This window comes from Cheilinus undulatus, linkage group 6, assembly GCF_018320785.1.
Source record: "Cheilinus undulatus linkage group 6, ASM1832078v1, whole genome shotgun sequence".
NCBI classification, from domain to species: domain Eukaryota; kingdom Metazoa; phylum Chordata; class Actinopteri; order Labriformes; family Labridae; genus Cheilinus; species Cheilinus undulatus.
In genome coordinates, this window is record NC_054870.1 from 17,755,739 (window position 1) to 17,778,313 (window position 22,575).

A 22,575-nucleotide genomic window follows, 5' to 3' on the forward strand; every position below is an offset into this window, starting at 1 on the left:
ACAATAAATACAAAACATAAATAAAAGACTCAGAGAATGAACTGAAAATCTTTGTACAAGATATAAATAGCTTGAAATATACTTAAGTGTTACCTTTGGCAAGTCTAGTATACAGTTGTACAACCCGCGGGTAACAAACTTTGTCCCTTTTTCAATAAATGAGAAAAAATAAAAGAGAAAACACCCGTTGCTCTTCGGGGAAGAATATGGCCAAAAGTTTTGCTTCATATATATATTTTTTGCAATCATTGTTTGATATTTACCACTTATTGTTCGCTCTTAACATGACGTCTTTTGTGCGTCCTCGTCCTGGTGCTATCCATGGAGAGGTGGGAGAGGAGGGGGAGGGGGGGGGGGGGGAGTTCAGTTTAGGAAAGCGTTTGGGGTCACCCTCTTTTGATGGGACAGCATCCCGGGAAACCCCGCGGACACGCCCGGGGAGAAGGCCGGTAGGGAGCTGTTTCTAAGGGAGTCCGATAGCAAGGACTGCGGGGAGCTGCTGGGCGCCAAGCCGCCAAAGCCCGGCGCGCTCTGCTGGAGGTGAGGAGGCGGCGGAGGAGGAGGCGGCGGAGGTCCTCCTCCTGGTGGCCCCTGAGCCGCTGCAGCAGCGTGTTGGGTCCCTGAGACAAAATACCCGGCAGTCTGTCCCGAGAGAAGCCCGACCGGCGACGTGTTCATACCGTAACTGTTCGTCAAGCCCAGCGCCCCGGCGGCAGACCCGCCGAGGATGGAGCGCCCCAGGTCCCCGTTACTCAGCTGCTCCACGGCGGGCAGAAGTGACCCGTACCCCGCAGCCTGGTTCAAAAAACCGGGAGAGGAGCCGTTGTAGTGTGGGTGATGGTGGTGGTGGTGAAGGGACAGAAAGGGAGAGATCTGCCAGTACAGCGGGTTGTTTGCCCGCTCGTTAATCCCCAAACCGAGAGGAGCGAAGCGCAGTCCGCGCTTCATCGCCAGCTTGCCCCTGGAGGTGGCGGAGCGCCGTCGGAGTTTCCCGGTAGTTCCCCCGATGAAAACGTCATCGCTGCTGGGATCCAGCATCCAGTAGTTCCCCTTGCCCGGGTCGTCATAGTGACGGGGCACCTTAACGAAGCACTTATTGAGACTCAGGTTGTGCCGGATGGAGTTCTGCCAGCCTTGCTTGTGCTCCCGGTAGTACGGGAAGTTTTTCATGATGAACTCGTAGATGCCGTTGAGCGTGAGCCGCTTCTCGGGGCTCTGCCGGATTGCCATCATGATCAGAGCGTTATAGCTGAACGGAGGTTTGTCATACTTCCCGTTTTTCCCGTTGTTATTATTATTACCGTTACTATTCTGCTCCGGGGTTGCCTTGCTGCCGTCCCCTCCTCCGCCTCCCCCTCCGCCCTCCTCCCCCTCTTCCCCCTGCTCCTCCTTGCCGGGTTTCTCCGGGTCCAGAGCCACGGCTGTGGAGTCCACCTCCGGAGGATCCAGTGACTTCTCAGAGTCTGAGCCCGGAGAAGGAGAGAGAGTTCCGGGGACAGCGGCGGCAGCAGCAACCGAGTCCGCTCTGTCGCACTTGGAGGGCAGCAGGAGGCTCTTAATGCTGAAGGAGGAGGACCGGTGGACGGTCGGAGGGTCTTTTACATCCTCCATGCCCGGTGGCAGGTCTCCGAAAAATAAAGAATAAATAATAGTAATAAAAAAAATAACGCCAACAACTCCAAGCTCGTCCACCTCCGTTATCCGGTCTGGAAACGAAAGAGAAACGGAGAGGAGAGAGAAAGGAGGGTCAGGATGAGAGATTCATGGATGGAGGAGTGGAGAGAGAGATCAGAGACAGACAGAGAGAAAGAGAGAGAGAGAGAGAGAGAGGAGGGAGAGAGAGGGAGCGTGGCTTGGATGAGGAGAAATTAGTAATTAAGGAGGTTCCGACTCGCGGCTACATCACGGAGAGGAGGAGCCTCTCCAACTTGGTAATTTTGTCAACAAATCCTCTTTTCTGCTTCTTCCTTTCAGTTCTTCCCTCTCCAAAGTGAGACCTTTAATGTCTCCAACAACACTAACCTGTCATTTTTAGCTGCCCTCTTTAATCTCTCTTTCGGTATTTACGCGCGTGCACCTCTCTCTGTATTCGGCCGTCAATGCTCCGTGCGTCATGCAGCTTCCCCTCTATGCATGTGCGCGTAAAATCCCATTCTGAGCTTGTGCGTAAAAGCGCACGTCCGTCTGAGTGTGTGCGCGCCCGTGCGTATGGGTAAAAGCGCACATGCAGGCAGCGAGGGCAGTCAGCCTCCCCGGCTTTGTTTTCTCAACGACAGTAATAGTTTGAATTCATGTCGGCAAACACAGCGCGTGCGCGATGTGTGCGTTCATTTGTGTGTGTTTTCGGGGCGGGGGGAGGAACTGAGCGCGCCGCTATTGTCCACTAATGAAAATCATAGTGCCGGGCAGGAAACACACTCAACACACACACAACACACACACGCACACATAGAGCCTGGAGGATATAGGTCTGATGCTGTGACCAGAGCGTCTCCTGTTGGTGGCAACCAGTACTGCAGCCCAGTCAACCGGTTCATGAATTACCAGAGCAGAACTAGAGTAATGTAACTTCAACAGCAGTGTAATAACTATAATAATAATCATTATTATTATTATTGTTAAAAAATCACTGCTGAAATTAGACATTAACAAGTTTAGTAATGTGTACTATCAATTTATAATTTCAGTTTTTTCAATAGCATACACACTGAGACGCACATTATACTGCGTGTGTGTGTGTGTATATATATATATATATCAGCGATGAAAGCAAGTTTAATGTATTTGGGTCCAATGGAAAACATTATGTTCATTGTCAAACTGGGGAAAGACTGAACCCAAAGTGAATAAAGAAGTGAGTGAAAGGCAGAGGAGGAAGTGTCATGGTGTGGGGAATGTTTTCTGCATCTACATGGCCGAATGAATGCAAATGTTTATCAGAACCTTCTTTGACAACAAATGATTCCCTGTGTTCATCACCCAATCAGCCAGTAATTCTCATGCAGGACAATGCCCCCTGTCACACAGCAAAGCATGTAAAGCAGTTCCTTGTAAATGAAAACACTGAAATATTGAAATGGCCAGCCCAGAGTCCTAATCAGAAACCTCTGGAAAATCCTTGGCAACAAAGTTATGGCCAATAAACCAGCTACAGTCACTGAACTGTGGAAGAGACTGGAAGAAGAGTGGACCAAAATCACACCAGAGCAGTGTGAGAGACTAGTGACGTCCTGTGGCTGTAGATGTGCTCAAGTCATTCAAAGCAAAGGCCTTTTACACTTCCTACTCATTTTTGACTGTTGTGACCGACAGAAAATATATACATATATATATGTATATATATATATATTTATATATATGTATATATATATATATGTATATATATGTATATATATACATATATGTATACTAGTGCATCTCAGAAAATTAGAATATCATGAAAAAGTTCAATATTTTTTGTCACTTGTTTCTGAAAGTGAAACCCATCTATTATATAGACTCATTACACACATACTGAAATATTTCAAGCCTTTATTTCTTGAAATGTTGATGATTATGGCTTACAGATAAGAAAACCCAAAATTCAGTGTCTCAAAAAATTTGAATAGCCTATTACATAAGATCAATTAAAAAAGGATATTTTAAACAGAAATAGACTTCTGAAAAGTATGTTCATTTCTATGCCTTCAATACTTGGTTGGGCCTCCTTTTGCATGAATTACTGCATCAATGCGGCGTGGCATGGAGGCGATCAGCCTGTGGCACTGCTCAGGTGTAATGAAAATCCAGGTTTCTTTGATAGCGGCCTTCAGGTCATCTGTATTGTTGGGTTTGGTGTCTCTCATCTTCCTCTTGACAACCCCATAGATTCTCTATGGGGTTCAGGTCAGGCCAGTTTGCTGGCCGATCAAGCACAGTAACACCATGGTCATTGAACCAGCTTTGGTACCTTTGGCAGTGTGGGCAGGTGCCAAGTCCTGCTGGAAAATGAAATCAGCATCTCCATAAAGCTTGTCAGCAGAAGGAAGCATGAAGGTCTCTAAAATGTCCTGGTAGATGGCTGCGTTGACTGTGGACTTCAGAAAACACAGTGGACCAACACCAGCAGATGCCATGGCAGCCCAAATCATCACTGACTGTAGAAACTTCACACTGGACTTCAAGCAACGTGGATTCTGTGCCTCTCCACTCTTCCTCCAGACTCTGGGTCCTTGATTTCCAAATGACATGCAAAATTTACTTTCATCTGAAAAGAGGACTTTGGACCACTGAGCAACAGTCCAGTTCTTTTTCCTCGTGTCAATCCTCGTGGATTGACACGAGGAATGCCACATTTGTAGCCCATGTCTAGGATTCCTCTGTGCGTAGTGGCTCTTGATGCACTGACTCCAGCCTCAGTCCACTCCTTGTGAAGCTCCCCCAAAATTCTTGAATGGATTTTGCTTGACAATCCTCTTAAAGCTGTGGTTCTCCCTTATGCTGGTGCACCTTTTCCTACCACACTTTTTCCTTCCATTCAACTTTCTAATGAATATGCTTGGGTACAGCACTCTGTGAACAACCAGCTTCTTTAGCAATGACCATTTGTGGCTTACCCTCCTTGTGGAGGGTGTCAATGACTGTCTTCTGGACATCTGTCAAGTCTGCAGTCTTCTCCATGATTGTGTAGCCTACTGACCCAGACTGAGAGACCATTTAAAGGCTCAGGAAACCTTTGCAGGCATTTTGAGTTAATAAGCTCATTAGGGTGTGACACCATGACTTTCCAATATTGAACTTTTTCACTATATTCTAATTTTTTGAGACACTGAATTTTGGGTTTTCTTATCTGTAAGCCATAATCATCAACATTTCAAGAAATAAAGGCTTGAAATATTTCACTCTATGTGTAACAAGTCTATAATATATGGGTTTCACTTTCAGAAAAGAGTGACAAAAAATATTGCATTTTTTCATGATATTCTAATTTTATGAAATGCACTAGTATATATGTGTGTATTATATGTATATATGTATATATTAATGCTCTTAATTGATTTAAAAAAAAATAACATCCCTATCTTTAGTTTTAGTAATTATTAGATTTTAAAACATTATTATCAAGTGTTTATTTTCATTATTTTAACTTTATGTACAGCCCTTTCAAAGCTCTTTTTACTGAAAAAATGTATTTGTATTATTATTATCTATAAATTAACATTTAAAATACTACCATTTACTTGCATTTCTGTTAGAGATAAATTACTACATGTATGGTGTTCAAATTAAGAAATATTAAACAAACTAGAGTTTTTAAACTTGTTTGTGGTTTGTAAATCAGAGTGTCTTAATTCACTGAGCAATAATATTTATAAACTTTAAACGAGCCCAGCAGACAAACACACCAGGTACAAAATAACTTCTGCTGTAAAGTGACTGATCAGGTGTGCTGTTACCCCGAGGTAGCTGAAGTTGCTGACTGATGTCCAGTGGTCTCTCATCAGTGTAATAAATGTAGCTCAGGTCAGCTGCTCCACTCTAGTTGCCTTTTTAGCTGTTATACAGTTCACGGATTTTTGTGACAGTAGTTGTCGTAGGTGTTATGTGGTACAGGTCATCTGAGGTGACCCGGATGATGTCTTAAAGCCTCTTGTTGTCAACGATTTCAATGGTCTGCAGTCTCTGGCGACCCATTAGCGATCATGTTAGTTAGCTTAGATGTTGTTATTTTGGGGACAAATCCAGGTCTGCTGGACTGCACTGGTGTAGCTTGGCGTTATTGCTTGATCCCGTGTTGTTGTTAGCGTCTTTGCTAACATTAGCAACATTAGCTATCATAGCTTGTCCCGCCTTTAACCTTTTCACCCTAGGGATGTAAACATCTGCGCAGGGCTACGGGAGGGGTCAAACTTAGTCATAAGATTAAATTGCGTTATCATTTTTTTAAAACTTTTTTTTTAAGATTTATTTTTGGCCTTTATTTGATAGGACAGTGGATAGAGTCTGAAACAGGGAAGAGAGCGGGGAGAGACCTGCAGGAAATAGTGCCACGGGCTGGATTGGAAACCGGGTCACCTGCGTACATGGCGCGTGCCTTAACCACTCGACTACCAGCGTGCCAAATTGCGTTATCATTTTTTAGGCATTAAGCTTTTCAGATTAATCACTAGCGTTAACGCCTTAATATTAACAAGCCTAATACACACACACACACACACCTACACACAAATACACAGGATCTCAGGAGCTCAGTCAGAGTTACCATCAGGTTCTTGGTCACCTCCCTTCTCCCCCAACTGCTTTGACTGGCCTGGCGACCAGCTCTTCCATATGAGAAATATGGAGGCCACTGTGCTCTTGGGAACAGATTTTTATTGTAACCTTCCCCAGATCTGTGCCTTGTGACAATCCTGTCTCCCAGCTCTGCAGGCAGTTTTTGCTTTGTTAAGGATTGCCAACTGAGGCCTTCTCTAGAGAGGGGACTCCAACCAAGGTGTAGAAACATCTCAGTAATGACTAAGAGAAGATTAAGAGAAATGGAAGGCACCTGAGTTTGTCTTTTTTTTTTTTTTTTTTTTTTTGTAAAGGGTCTGAGTTCTAATGCCAATGTGATATTTCTATATTTCTGTTTTATATTCTTAATATATTTGCAAAAAAAAAATCTAAATTCTGTTTTCACTTTGTCATTATGCAGTATATATATATATATATATATATATATATATATGCAGTGTCATTATGCAGAATATATATATATATATATATATATATATATATATATATATATATATATATATATAAACACACGCACAACACTGGTGAATTAAAACATTTTCAAGTTCACTCTCTGGTTAAAAAAATAAAATAACAACTACAACAATTTAGTTTTCCTAATTCTGTCATTGTTCAGTTGCCCTGGTTAAACACTTGGAAAGTAATGAAATACTTCAGGCACAACACACGTTTTTTTCTCCCCCATCAAGTTATTTATCAATGACTTCGCCGTTAGTGTCGTTAAGCTCCGCTCGGTCAGCGCGTTTAAGTGACTCAAATCGAGCGCTCCCACAGAGCGGCGAGAGTCCAGAATCATTCAGGTGTTTACAGATAAGGGAGGAAGAGTGTGATGGTGGAACAAGCTGACAGAGAGTAGGATTTATCAGGGCAAAGTTAGATTATCGTTACATACACCAAGAAGAGGAGTTAAAGACGGTCTGTCAAAGGTAACTTCTCTGTATGTTTGTGTTTCGGCATCACGTGGTGCTCATTCTGCTATGTCTTTGATGAGACTAAGTTTTACCGCTCTCTACGGCCTTTAAGTGATGTCATCAAAGTTTCTTTCTCTTTATTCTATCAGCAGCAAATGTAATCCATTTTTATCTGTAAGTAATCTAACGCTTCATCCACGGAATTAAGAGTGATCACCAAAAGATTAACATTAGACTACAAAAAAGGATAGAAAAGTTAATGGCCTTTCAACCCTCCAGTGCTCTGTTACCCTCACTGCAGATATGAGGATTTCATATAAAGTATGCCGGATCGAAACCTCACACTAATGTAGTGACTGTCTATAAATTAAACATACACACAGGGGCTCTCTGAAAGATCAGTTTGAATGATCAGACAGTAAAACTGACTTCATATTTAGATCTTCATCTCTGCTGTTATTGTGTGACCATGCAGCACATGGCAAAACACAAACACAGTAAACGGTAAGCCTGCAGCTCTCTGGAGATCTGCCCAGTTTATAATCTAGCACTGGTTCTGCAACCCACTGGGAGCTGCAGTATTAGCAGCACTTTGACAACGTTTAACTAATTAATAACCCATTTTCCCTCAAACATGTACTTTCATATTCAGTGTCTACACTGAAAAATACTCCATCAAAAGTTATCACAGCAGGGCCACTCCTGAACACAAACCAGTGCTTTCATTTCATTTCAGTTCTTTTAATACAACATTATAAAAAGCATCCTCCACACCTGCTTTTTATAAAACAGGTGTAACTAGATTATGGTGTTGCTCTAACTTAAATACACATGAACTGACTATTCATACAGTGAATTCCAGAGTCAACCTCTGTCACAACACTGCTTATTTGTTAAACTATATTTTTATCTAAAAAAAAAAAATCACACAAGATAACTGAATGACCTCCAAACATTCTGCTAAAGGAAAAAGGAGCTCAGTATTTCCATCATTTGCGTCATTGCTTTTCTTATGATGTGCAATAATTTTTGCCGGGGATGCACGATATTGGATTTTTGCTTTTATCTGAAATTCTGACATTATAAAATTCATTATAGCTGATCCATTGATATCAATGCATCCAAAAAATCCAACAACTTAAGTCCTTAACACTTTAAGTTTAAGAATGAACAAAAAAGGGCCTCAGCTGATGTAGGTCTGTTGGTACTGCCTCAAACTCCACAGACTTCTTCAGTGATACAGCTGATAAATTGGTCGTAAATATAATTGATTAGTGATTAATCATGATTCATTTCCTACCTTAACCTACCTTTTTTGTCATTTTGAAATTCCATTGCTTTATATTTTAAATGTTTTTACTCTTCTCTGAAGGCTTTCCACAAGATTTTGGAGTACCTGTGGGAATTTTTGCCCATTCATTCTGTTGAGCATTTATGAGGTCAGGCACTGATGTTGGTCGAGAAGGCCTTTGGGATTTTCCTGTTCATCCCAAAGGTGCTCCATAGGGTTGAGATCAAGGATCTGTGCAGCCCAGTCAAATTCCTCTACACCAGACTCATCAAACCATGTCTTTATAGCCTTTGCTTTGTGCACTGGGACACAATGATGTTGGAATAGAAAAGGGCCTTCCCCAAATGGTTGCCACAAAGTTGGAGGCAGAGCATTGTCCAAAATGTCTTGGTAAGCTGAAGCATTAAGATTAGCCTACTCTTCAGTGGAGATAAGGGGCCTAGGACAATTCCTGGAAAACAGCCCCGTACCATTATCCCTCTTCTACAGTCAGGCAGGTATAATCCTGGCATGTGCCAAACCAAGACTCGCACATCTGCCAAACAGAAAAGCATGATTTGTAACTCCACAGATGATTTTCCACTGCACCACAGCTTGCATGCAGCTTTTTGGCCATGGAAACCCATTCCATGAAGCTCCTGTCGCACAGTTTTTCTGCTTACATTAATGCCAGTTGAAGTTCAGAGCCCTTCAGCTATGGAATCAGACTTTTACACACCATGCACCTTAGCAGTTGTGGCTGCTCTGTGATTTTACATGGTCCTCCACTTACAGGTCATTTTTAAATGTCCACTGAGCTGTCTGTGAGTTTGTTTTTTTAGACGAGACATCATGTTGCACTTACTTTACATCCCTGTGACTGCAGGAAGGCGTTGCAGTAGCTTATCCAAAGTGAACTTAAAGAGACATTAAAGCACATGATTAATCAGGAATAAAAAAGAAATAACGCACTAATGGACCCTATGTAAGCATCCCATGTCTCTTGAATGTCATCTCATTTATTATTTTACACAATACCTTAATTTGTTTTACATGGGTGGACCCCGGGGACACCGGTTGTCATTAACTGTATGTTCAATGTTAATTTTTGATTTATATGTTTTTGAAAGAAGACTTTTAACAAGCTGCATTCACTAACACTCACATAGCCCCCTGATCAATGTTTGTTTACACTCACTGCAGATTTTGTATGACAACAGAGCTGAAATCCAGATTATACACACACACACTCATAGCCACACACACACAGGTCTGCTTCCTCCAATCTGCCGTGTTAAATCTCTGCTGTGATTTTGAGCCAGATGGTGTTTCTGTTTAACTGGATCTGAACCTCCAACAAAGGCTGCGTTCACAGGCATGAATGCACTAGCTACTGCACATACACGTACATAGAAGTCCCACCACATTAACTTTATTTATATGTGCCTATAGTGATGACATACCGATGGACTGAGCCAATGTGTACAAACAGCTGCTCTAAGTAGAGCTGCCCCGTGTTGAGGATTTACTCTTTACATCCTCTTTTTATGTCTTCATTCTGTGCCTCTGTGTCAGTGCCTTAAGAAGGGAACACACGGTTTGTCCTGATTGTTTATACTACTTAGTTTATGCTACTTAATACGCTCTTACATTAATGTTAATGGGCTTAACCTCTCATAATAAGGTAAGCAGTCTGCACTGTCAGCTTGCAACGTAAGGGAAAATTCTATTCATCTTCATTACCTGCTTATCCTGTGCAGGGTTAGGACTCATGGGAGGGGGAAAATAAAACATCATTTTTAATTGTTTTCTTTGACAAAAACCAACCACAACAGGCCTACTTAAAATGATCTTGGCAAAAGATCTAACTAAACTTGGCAAAAAAGTAAGGACATTTGTGCTTTGTAGGTTATTTTTTTGTTAGAATAATTTTTCTTGGCAATAAATCTCATAAAGTCCTGAATCTTTTCTGCTGATGCCAAACAGCTGATTCTGCCATTGACTCTTGTTTGGTGTTTGGTGGATTGGATGATTAACGTCTGAAGAAATGAGACATACTGGCAATTTAACAATTGACACGTTTAACAAACAGGAGTAGTACCTCAGTAGTGAGTGGAAGCGCCATACACAGCCACAACAGCCTGGCACCTCCTCCTCATGCTGGTCACCAGCCTGGTCACACACTGCTGTGGGATGGCATCCCATTCTTCAACCAGCATTTGTTGCAAGTCAGCCAACATCGTTGTGTTGGTCACTCTGGCATGGACAGCAGGCCTCAAACTGATCCCACAAGTGTTCAGTGGGGTTGAGGTCAGGACTGCTGGCAGGCCATCCCATCTTCTCTGCTCCCAAATTCTGGAGGTAGTCTCTGATAAACCTCGCTCTGTGGGGGCAAGTATCTTGGAGGATAGAGTTTAGTTCCAGACTGTGGAGATATGGGATTTCCCTTGGTAGTACAATCTCAACTTGATGTCTCTCTGCATTGAGATTGCATCAAAAGATGTTCCTATATCAGTGTATTAATCAGCATAGCGTCCGCCAGATCTTCTCCTCACTTTGACCCTACATCCAACTGCTGTAGGCGGAATCTGGACTCCTTGCTGAAGATAATGTTCCTCCACATGTTCAGGTTCTAGTGCACATGTCAGACAAACCTGACAGAGAAGGGCAGTCATGGCAGACCTATCAGACTGGAGATTGGCTGATTGCAGGCTTTTCGGGATTGTCTAGGCAGAGAGCAGTCGGCCATATTGTCCTGCAAATCTGTAGGAAGACAGCCTACAGTTACCAAGTGCTGACAGGGTGAGGAAACAAACTTCTTGGGCTGGAGTCTTCTTGGGACGCCCACGCCGCGGTCTGTCTCTGACACCCCGTAATATGGTACCTGGTCTTCAGTTTGGGGATGATGCTAGGACTCACCTTAAATAATGCTGCAACTTGGTTTTGTGGGACACCAGCTTGAAGTTGTCCTAACTCACAGATCCTATCCAGATCAGTCAAACATGGCATGCCGGTTCTTGGAGCAGACACCTACTGACCACTGTAGCAGGACCCATGCTCACAGGTACTGACTATCAGGTGCCAATCAGGCACCTGATAGTCAGCACCTGACCGTACCAGAAGCTCAAACCGAGAGTCAAAAGCAACAGCAAAATAAGCTGTTGGCAGAGAAGATTTGGCAATTTTTCTATGGCCGCAACCCACATACCCAGCTCTGTTGCTCATCCCAAAAATGCCCCCAGACTCAACTAGTGACCACCTAGGAAACCTCTGACAAGGATATAGATCAGCACACTTTGGAGCATATCATTCCCTTTGCAGTTAGTCTTTACATTTGCAAAAGCATGCATGCTGGTCTCTGTCCAGTGCATGCTAGAAGCAGCACTGGTGTGTTGAGACTGCCAGGAGTCTTCGGGCCCTCGGTAATATGTAAGGACATCTAGAGCATGACCAGGGCTGTGTCAATCCTCCTTCCTGCCCAATGGTGCCATTACACTTGCCATTACAAGTGAAGGACAAACATGCTTAAAAGTTCTGCACAGGTTTCATTATGGAGACATATTTGTATTCCTTTTGCAGCAAGTGAATCTGTGAAAAATGTCCACATGGGGGTAAAAGTGTAGAAGCTTGTGTGTTATACTCTGATATTTTTTACAAAGTTAAAGTTTTGTCATGACTATGAGGGCAGCTGAGACCTCCAGGTTCCTCCCAGTGCCCTTTTCATTATTGTAACAAGTAAAGTTAGACAGACATGATGTTAGAAGTAGAAAACTATTCACTTTTTCAGACAGCTTGCAGCCAAGAAAAACATGTGGAGAAACTCAGCTGTAGTTCCAGGATTCATAATTGCCATGTTCATCATCTTAGCTTTGCATCTTAGCATGCTAATATTGCTTTCTGAAATTAAACATAATGTACAGCAGGGGCTGATGGAAATGTTATTTGCAGTTTCGGCTAATGTGCATATGTTTTACGGTCCTTCTGCTGGTGTTGACAGATCTAAATCTTTGTTGTTTGCCATCTCACTCAGACAGGAGAACCTTCCAGAAGTCTCCTCCTCCCCTGTAAATACACTCAGAGCTTCTGTCTCCACACTCAGACAGCTCCAGCTTCAGTCGCTGGTGTCAATTTTTCCGCTGGCCGAGCGGGCCACCAGCTGCACAGATTACAGAACTGTTGCCAAAACAGCCCAAGTATTTATGAGCCGCTTTTAAGAGTTAGATTATCATGAGTCTGCTCGCACAAAACATGAACTTGGCTGACTCTGTGCTCACTCACCCGCTGTCAGAAGCTGAGGAGGGAGACAGAAACCTGATGTAACCCCTCTGCTCTTATTTGACGGTTTTTACAAGACCAACTCCTGCTGCTGCACCCAGGGCTCCAAAATTTCAGGACCAACTGCTGTTTTCTAGGACGAGGCAAATCGTGTTGAAGGTCTGATTGATTTCAACTGTTAAATCCGATTAAGTCTTCAACAAGAGGAGACACTGAAGGGAGGAAATTTCTGACCACACTTACTCTCCTGGACTAATAGTCTTTAGATGAAAAAGCCTTAATATTTTTTTTCTTTATTTAAAAAGATCTATTTTGTTTGACTCCTAATCTGCAGCAAAACAATAGTTATGTTTACATGGATACAATTGAGAAGAATTAAAGCCTGATCATGATGCAATGAGTACATCATGTAAAATCATCAATGATCAGATACAGCCTATTCAGGAATAACTGTCATTCCAAACTAGTGGTGTGGTTAATGCCAGTTGTAAATCCAGTTGGTGTCCAAGGACAGACTTGCTCCAAATGTCTTTCTGGTTGAGGTTAAGTTACTTTTCTGCACGTGTCTGCCTCCCTTCAACTGTGAATGTATGAAGGTCTTCAACCTGTGTAGCTGGGTTCCTGTGTTGCCTGGGTTCCTATGTTTTTATTGTTTTTATGGTACCTATGATGCCTGTGCTCTACTGATCACTGATGTCTTAGTTGTATGGTTACAATGCCTGCACACTAATGATATGATATCGTGGTTTATTTGGTGTCTGTGACATCTAGGTTCTGATGTTATTAGTTTATTATCTTGATCATGTTTTCTGCTCTTGAACTGCTGGGTTCTGATGATGTTTCTGGGTATCATTGTTCTGTTGTCTCTGTGTTGTGTTAGTTGCTTTGTTCTTGTTGCTAACCATGTCAAAGAACTTTGTAAACCCTTGTTTTTAAAAGTGCTCTATAAATAAAGATATTATTATTATTATTATCATGCAAGCCAGCTCTTGCACCCAGTTTATCTACTGCAAGACAAGTTTTTTCCACTGAGCTTTCAATTTGATGTGGGAGAGCAGTAGAAAATTGATTTTTTGCAATACATGATGTAAGTTTATTTTGAATTACAGACACCCATTGTCACATACAAGAGAGAGAGGTAGAGAATGGAATTCTTGTCCCAGTTTAAGGGGATGAGTAGAGGAGGTGTGCAGCAACAGCAACATTTGTTACAACTCAGGGTGCTTGAGTGCTATGGGTGTGGTTAAGTTGCACTGCAAGCCAATAAACAATGGCTGCTCCCGGTGAGGATATAGCTCGTACATTGCTATAGCTGTTGTTTCACCAGAACTGGAATTTTTTTTATTAAAAGAAGAGCATATAACTGCAATGAAAGCTTTTCTTGGTGGAAAAGATGTTGCCCAGATGGATGTGAAATGTATCCTATGCAGTGGATGTTTACCAGTCTATCTGGCATGTGAGGTCAGGGCAGATCATCACGACAACCTCTCTGTATCGAAGGTTGCATTAAAGAGCATAAGAGAATTTTTTATGTCCAGCTTATTAGAATAAGCAATTGTACAGATGTAGAGATATTTAAGGTTAAACTTTGGGATTTTACTTGGTCACTGGGTGAGAGTACATAAAGAGTTATGTGCATGTAAGGTAACAAGTTGTGAAACTAATCACTTTCGACAGTAAGTGATGGAGTGCTGTAGGCCTTAAAAAATCAATACAGCATGCACCTTGCCAATACATACATCGCTACAGATTTTACAGAATCAAAACTGCTGTAAATGCAGTGATGACAGTTTTAGCATTTACATCCTCCATGGTGCATTTAACAATAAAGCCAGCAGATGGCAGCAGTTGTAAAACTGCATGATGCAGCGCACACTTCCCTCATCCAAATCAAGTTAGAGGTGGTACTCACACTGGGTAGCGTGGATCATAATTTCCATCTACTGCCAGAAAGACCAAAAGCAAAGATAGTGGATCATCCCGGGTTTCTACAAAGACCTCCGGAAATTTAGGAGTTAGACATGAGTCATGGAAGCTGTGCAAAAACAAGGTAAAACACTGTAACAACACCAACCTTCAACAACACACGACACCAGGCTAATTACTGGTCCATGTCATCCCGACCAGTCCTTAATAATGCTGTGAGGTTAAAAATTTTCTCAGCTTCTAAACAGGATCAAGAGATCAGCACTTTATGCTTTATTTGTAAGGACATGAGCTCTGATAACCACGCACCTGCTTCAGAAAGTATAATACCATTTAATCCACACTCTGTAGTTCATCACAGTAACACCTGTGTTTTTTATGCAGATGTTAAGCAAAAACTCGTTGCTGCAAATACAATTGGGCCTATAGTAAAGTCAAACCAGACTATTGTATGAAAAGTATGAAAAGCAACTGCAAACAAGACAAAGGAGAGGGACATTTTAAGTTTACAAGTCAAGTATTTCTGTATTTGCATACATAGCTAAATGGTTATTAACAGGTGATTTCAATTTACCCGAATCTTGCAGGTGCTCTTGTAGACAGATTGATTCTTGAGTTAGTCTTCTTGACCATTTTTAATGAATTGGTCATGTCTTATAAATGTTTAAAAAAAGCATTCTATTAAGTATTTTTGTAAACCTGCATTCTGTGAATATTTTGTTGGCTCTGACTTGGTTTCCATAAATTTCTGCTCAAATCTTTGAACCTGTTACATTATTAAAATAGTGGATCTTTGCCAATATCCAATATTTCCATACTTATTTCAGGCGATATTGATTTATACACATCATTATCACTGTGAAGACCACCAAGTGTCTTCAGTGCAAAGAGAGGCCGAGTCAAGCAAAGCTGAGAGAGGAATGAGGAAGTAGATGGTCTGATGGTTGTTTTATGTTTGAGGGTTCATTCAAAATGTTTAGGGCTCATGATGGACCCCCTTTGGTGTGGCACCCTCAGTCACCACCTAATTCTGATGGTACAATTTTACATTTTGCCTTTTATTAAAGGTCTGTATAGTATATTTACAACCAATGTGTATGGCCAATATATTGGCTGCAAGAATTGGCGGGAAGTTTCATATTAGATGATATTTCATTTTTTAAGCTAATATCTGCCAATACCCATGTGATGCACATAAAATCATGCATACCTACTAGTAATGTGTAATCCTTTTAAGAGTAATAGCATTGCTCCAAATTAACATTAAAATCTGCTCTACTCTTATCAGAAGTGGATCATATTAAGTCAATTTGTGTTATTTCAGTGGATTTTACATAGGTCATTGATACCTGGTCATTGTGAGCTGTCTCATTGTTTCTAATGGATTCAATAACATCTTCAAGTATGCATTTTTCTACACCTGCATAAATAAAAGTTGTTCCTGAACCAGAAAAATATGTCCAGATTCATTTCAGGTGTTAATATTCTCATCAGAAAAATGGATTATAGGGTTATTTTCATAAGAATCACTTCTTAAGGGCTACAATGCTATATTTCACATGGAATCAAAAGAAGATGAACACACAGATTTCATTTTTTCAGATCCAAACATTGTCCAGTAGACAGTCCAGTAAGGCTTTAGTTATGTCTATGTGCAGTGTTCTGCCTGTAAATCATTCAACACCATATGAAATAATGATGTTTCTACCACACACTCACATACAAAGCAAGGACTACACATGTTAAGGGGGCTAAAAGGGAAAAGCAAAAGCATTAACACTGGCAGGATTACATGTTGAATTCCCACTGAGACCAGCTGCTACTCTAAGTGTTTGCAGCTTTGATGTGTTTTGGCAGCTTGTATTAAATCGACCAATAAACTGCACACACTTCATGTTCAGCTGAATGTTTGGATGGCCTGTTTTTTTTATTTAACTCCAAAAAAGACATTTTTGGCCAGGTTTGATTAAACTTTATATCCTGCATGTTTCTAGCTAGAGCACTGCTTTTCCCTTCCAGCACCTGCATTTGCTATGTTGCATTGCTTAGCCATTATTCCTTCATTTACTTCACATCGCCTTCTACTAGGGCTGGACGATATATCCAGTATACTCGATGGCTTTTGCCACGCACACTGTATAAAATGACTATATCCTGAACATCGAGTGTGATTTATGTTGAAGTTTTGAGCCGTCAGTGAGACTGACTATAAAAAGTTGTTCTCCATCTCTCCAACTTTGTACAACTCTATGAATCGTGGGTGTAGTATGAAGCTCTACATCAGGTTGGATTCAGTGGGATTTTAAAGGAGTGGCAAAGCCACAGGCTTGCAATACAAAACAAATTGCCACATTCTGCGAATTTTTACAGAGGGGGCAAACAAAAACACACGGACTCTGTGTGCAAGGTTCAGGTGCATGACGTTTATTTGGATTACAGATCTGAAAAATAAATGCATCCAAAAATAACGAACACAGTGTGTAAAGACCTTAAGAAATGTGATTGGTAACTGGTTTTCAAGTCAGGGGATGGTTTTCAGTTTGATACACTGTGTTTCATTCAAATTACAAAGTGGACCTAAGAATTTAACCTACTTTTACAAATGTATGAGACTAAGTTTGGATGTTTTCATTTAGTTAAGATCGACACATGTAGACAGAATTGTTGGTACCCTTTTGTTAAAGAAAGAAAAACCCAAAATGGTCACTGAAATAACTCAAATTTGAAAAAAGTAATAATGAATAAAAATGTATAGAATATTAACCCATGAAAATTAGGCATTTCTTTTGAATTCAACAACAACAGAATAATTTTTAAAAAACTAATCAAAGTGACCCGGACAAAATTGATGAACCACAATTCAAAAGAAATGAGGAGACGGCTTCGTGAGGAGCTCAGACTGGGGAAATACCAGTCTATTCTCCGCTGAAGTCTTCAGACCAAAGACGTGACATGATTGGTGTGGAGGCACAGTACCTGCCAAAAAGCCACACCTCTGCACAGTTCATGACTTTCTTTCACACTATATTAACAGCACTGAGCTGCTTCAAAAATAACCATTTAACACTGATAGCTGATTGATACTCTTAACAACTTTATGCAGGTTAATTTAATCTCACAGAAATGTGGCCTCACTGAGGCAGAAGTTGGTTTATTGGGTTTATTTTGAGAACATCTACATAAACTCACTGAGCTCTGGGGGGGATTATTGTACAGATTACAAGAATGTGAAAGTCAAACAGCCTCAGTCATCATACATAATATCACGAATGAGGATGTTTTAGAGGATGATGAAATGGTTTAATTTATCAGCCAAAGTAATTCCACTGATAATCAGATATGTAAACTAGATAATGCTGCATGAAAATATTGAATTGTTACTAGTTTAAGACATTTTATGAATACATTTAATCAAAATGATCTTCTTAAGACTTGCACAGTAGGCTATGAGGTGGATCCACTGATTAGCTTGTCTAAGTGCCTGACGTCACTCAGACTGACACTGTGAAGTGATGGATTTGTGTTGTGCCTCCTCTCTCCTCCTGTCTCTTTCTCGCATCTCTCTTTCAATCCTTTGCTGGGTGGAGATAAGATATGAGTAAACTATGAAAATGGAGGAAGGAAGGATACCAAAATGTCAGTTGAGAAGGGCCTTAAATTGCCTGTAGGTGTGAGTGTTTGTTGGTTTTTCAAAATGTCAGCCCTGTGATAGACTGTCCAGGACTGACTCCGCTCTACACGCTTGCTTAATTCCACAAAAAAGTTTATTAAATCACAATGTGTCAACTTGTGATCTACCTTAGGTAATAGTTTTAAAAATATATATTACTCATAAATTACTTGAATCTTTAGGTCAGTCAGGTCAGAGTCATTCAAAAATGAAACCAAAAGGCACCCAGAATCAAAGATGGTTTTTGGAAATGAGCTAAATGTTTGAAAGAACATTAACCAAGAATAGTTGCATTTTGTGATCAGTTTTTATATAATGCATTACTTCTTTTGCCCTTCGCTCTTTTAAGAATTGAGTATATTTACAAGAAGAGTGGATAATAAGTCACACAACTACAGTACGTAATTCACTTCGGCTCACTTGAGGTGTATAAGCCAAAAAAAGGATCTGATTTTAATGTGATTTAAACAAAATGAAGAGTGCTTATGTTTGCCAAAATAACACCATTAAGCTGCAGGTTTGCTAAAGTTAAAAATGCTTTGTCAGGTTTGTCCATAAGAAAAGAAAATTAAGAAGTTAAGTAGATTGGTCTATAATTGATTTTAAGGGTCAGATTTATTTAAATATCTAAAAATAGATCAATCATCATTAGAATATTGCTTTCCAGAGCTGGTATGTTAGAGAGCACATTTCGCTTTTACTGTTAACAAAGACTGTTTGTTTTTTTTTGCATACACCAACATCAGCTGATCGGTCAATATAGTTTGAACTACAAACTCCATATCACTAAATAAAGTGATTATTTTTAACTTTAAAATATTTATGCAGACAGCACTATAAAGAGCTTTTTTCTGATCATAACTTTCATGTTTGAAACCTAAAAACATCTGAGGTCATGTTGTTGTTGTTTGTTGATTTCTTTGATAGAGGTTACTCTGTTCTATGAACCAAGAAAATGATGTCAAATTATTCATCAGTAGTATGAGGGAAACTATGATTGGACCTGACAGTCTGTCTGTCAGTATGAAGGATCAAAAACGCTGTTTTTCAAGGATGAGCTGCCTCTCAAACCTGACCCTCACTCCTCTGACCTGTGTGGCGGGTTTTTGATTGACCTCTGTCGTCGCGGTTATGTGGTCGATTCCTCGGTTGTCGTCACAAACTGGACTTCCAGGACCGCACACGCTTTCGCTGAATGTTTGTCAAAGACCTCTCAACTTGTTTTTTTGTCCTATCAGGCTCCTATGTTTGTTTATCATCTGGTCACTTTCAAACAAAATGTGACAGATATGACAGCATCATCAGCAAACAGTTTCATATTTGCTTATCAGACTTGACATGATCCAGATCAAAATGCTTTAAAGTTTAGACTGAACTGTTTAAGTCAGGGGGAGAAGGATGAGAGGAATGAGGAAGTCTCAGTGGAGAATTGAGGACAGTGGACAGGAACTTACTTCCTGTCAAATCATGTTAGCAGTGAGGCGGTTGTACTGTACCTCTGGAGTGTACAGTGCAGGGAAGAGAGCGGCCCTGGTCCTGTTGGCGATATTATTACAGGCTGAGCCGCTGCACCGAGAGACGCCAAACTAAATCAGGCTGACTCGCCGGCAGCATTGGGGTCATTCAGAGTTTAAAGCTATTAATAGCACCGGGTGTTGGAGTAGAAACACACACTTAGCTCCTCCCATTCTCTGACACACACATACACAGAATGTATTTACTAGCACATTCATATATGCATCCGCCCCCAAGGCTTTTCCCACACACTCACATAAACACACACAGAAAACACACCACACTGCGAGGAAACATGTACACACACGTCATTGAGATGATAAGGAGGAGAGGAGGGGCAGCGAGAGGGAGGAGCAGGGAGGAGCAGGAGGGCAGGACTTGTTGGCACACTGACAAGAGTGCCCATGTTGCCATGAGGCAGGGAGACAACTTAACGTCCGTTTCAGATCAAAACATTTGGTTGATTCATTCAGGGATGGTTTTTCTTCCTCCTCCTCTGATCTCCCTCCCCCCTCTCTCAGGGATGCTCACACACTGACCTACATTGGCAGACAGTGATGAAAAAGGGGCTAGTGAGTTAGTGTGTGTTTGGGAGTGCCAGGTTGGTGATGGTTTGTTTGACTTGCATAAATGCCTGTAATTGTTTTCATGCGTTTGCAAGCATTTGACATTAAATCTATATGAGCGGGCATTTGCTCAGGAAAGCGTGCTATTGCAGCTGTACATTCCAAGCAAACCTCTTTAAGTGCTGAGACTCAGTGCTGATTTTTTTAAGGATGGCATTTTGAAGCTGTATTTTGGCCCTGGCAGGAAAGATAGCTTGTTTCATAAATCTACTTCATGATATATTTCACTTTCATGTGGGCAGAGACTGTTTATTGAGAAGAACAGGACCTTTGAAAAAATTCTTGGAGGATAATTAGATAAACATTTTGTCTTTCACATTCATTACAGGCCAATCAGAGCAACAAGACATGATATTGTAGGCATGCACACCTGAGATCTACAGGCAGTCTTTATTCTTGTTCACTATCAGTGTAGCCAGTTCGTGCATGACATTTATGCTGAAGCTGCTCCTCTTTTAATGAAGAAATGTCCCGTTCTGATAAAATTGCAGCTGTAACCACATCTAAACTTATCACTTCATCTGCACCAGCCATTGTTGACCAGCTTGCAGAGCAACTAAACCATGCTCATAACTACAGCAAACTCATGCTGAGGCCTGTTGGAAGAAGAGCTTTCAGTATGGTTCTTTGCTTTCCTTCAATAATGTATTTTTAGTTCTGATAAGAACTAGCTGTTGCTACATTAAAGTTAATTTTAAGTTAAAGAAGTTAAATGAAGCGCTACACACTAGGCTACAAGCTGGAACTGGACTGTTGGTGATGCCCTTTGGGCTACATGGAAACCAAAGTTTGTCTACCGTTACATACCTACAAAGTACCAGCCTACTTCACAGAGCTTCTGCAGCCCAGCAGGACTCTGAGGTCCTCTGATCAGGATATACTAGTTGCTCCACTCTCTGGACTTAAGACTAAAGGAGATTGTACTTTCAAGGTCATAGCGTCAACACCTTTGAACTAACCATTACTTTGGGTTTAAGATCTGTGGCCACTGCTGACTCTTTAAAAACATCTTAAGACCTATTTGTGTTGACTCCTTTCTGCTCTTTGTCTGCATTCTTTTTTGTCAAGCACTTTGTGACTTTCTGCTCAAGAAATATTTTGAAAAAAAAACAAAAAAAAAACGGTGTTTGGAAGCCTTTGCTATGACAGACAGATCTGTTTTGCCTTTATGTAGGTTTGTGACAACTAAGTTAGATTTGCTTAAAGGTTTTCATGCTATCAGAATTTTCACCTTCAACACTGTACAATAGTTTTCAGTGCTGGTTTCAGAGCTGAACTAGTTCAGTGAATGATCATTCATGAACTCGTTCATATTTTGGGCGAACGTGAACTGAATGTACTGTATTTCTGCCTGATGAACGTTATTGTGAGCGCGCTCATTCTGGGGTTTGTGAACGGCGCTCTCTCACAGTTTAACTTTGTTCAAGAGAGTGCCAGATTTCCATAGAAACTTCCAGGTGAAAACCCGGCTATAACACACCGTAAACAGGCCTTAATATGTAGGGGGGAAAACACCCAATCTGGCAACACCAGCCAACACAGAGTCGCACCGCCGCTTGTGTCATCAAAATGTGAAGCATGGAGGCAAAAACAAATGAAAGCAGCAGCACAATCTCAGACTCTGCCTTCACGATTAATATGGCTTTTTCATATGATTACTTAAAAGAATTTTATGAAAAGGTCAGTGATGACCCAGGTGGGAAAAATCTTACCTTTTTGTGTAAACTTTGCCCCGCCAGGTTTCAAGCATCTCTGTATATTAACAACATCAACAGCAAACCTGAAATGGCGCATTGAACTAAAGCACCCGGCTAGCCTTTCAAGGTATGTGCAAGTGACTAAAAAATCAAAAGACACGGCAACGGCGAGCCAAAACAGATCCTCTACCACCCAGATCGCATTGGTATATTGATACATTCCAGTATTCTTTAGGTTCCTTTTTAGTATGGACTGAAATGGAATTTGATATGAATTGTTTCCAGGTTTGGAAAATTATTGAAATGGAAAAACATTTGCACCTTAAGGACTACTGTGCTGTTTATGTTTTAATAATTCCTCATTTAAAAAAGACCATTCAAGCAGCAAGATTTTCCTCATGTTTTTGTGAAT

At 41.0% G+C, this 22,575-nt stretch overlaps 1 protein-coding gene across 1 annotated transcript; it reads right to left on the bottom strand.

Moving 5' to 3' along the window:
- Nucleotides 1-363: 363 nt before the first annotated feature.
- Nucleotides 364-1,611, bottom strand: LOC121511525 (forkhead box protein G1-like). Its single transcript, XM_041790265.1, has one exon. It carries the CDS (start codon nt 1,609-1,611, stop codon nt 364-366), a length of 1,248 nt encoding a protein of 415 aa, XP_041646199.1.
- Between the last annotated feature and the right edge of the window lie 20,964 nt (nt 1,612-22,575).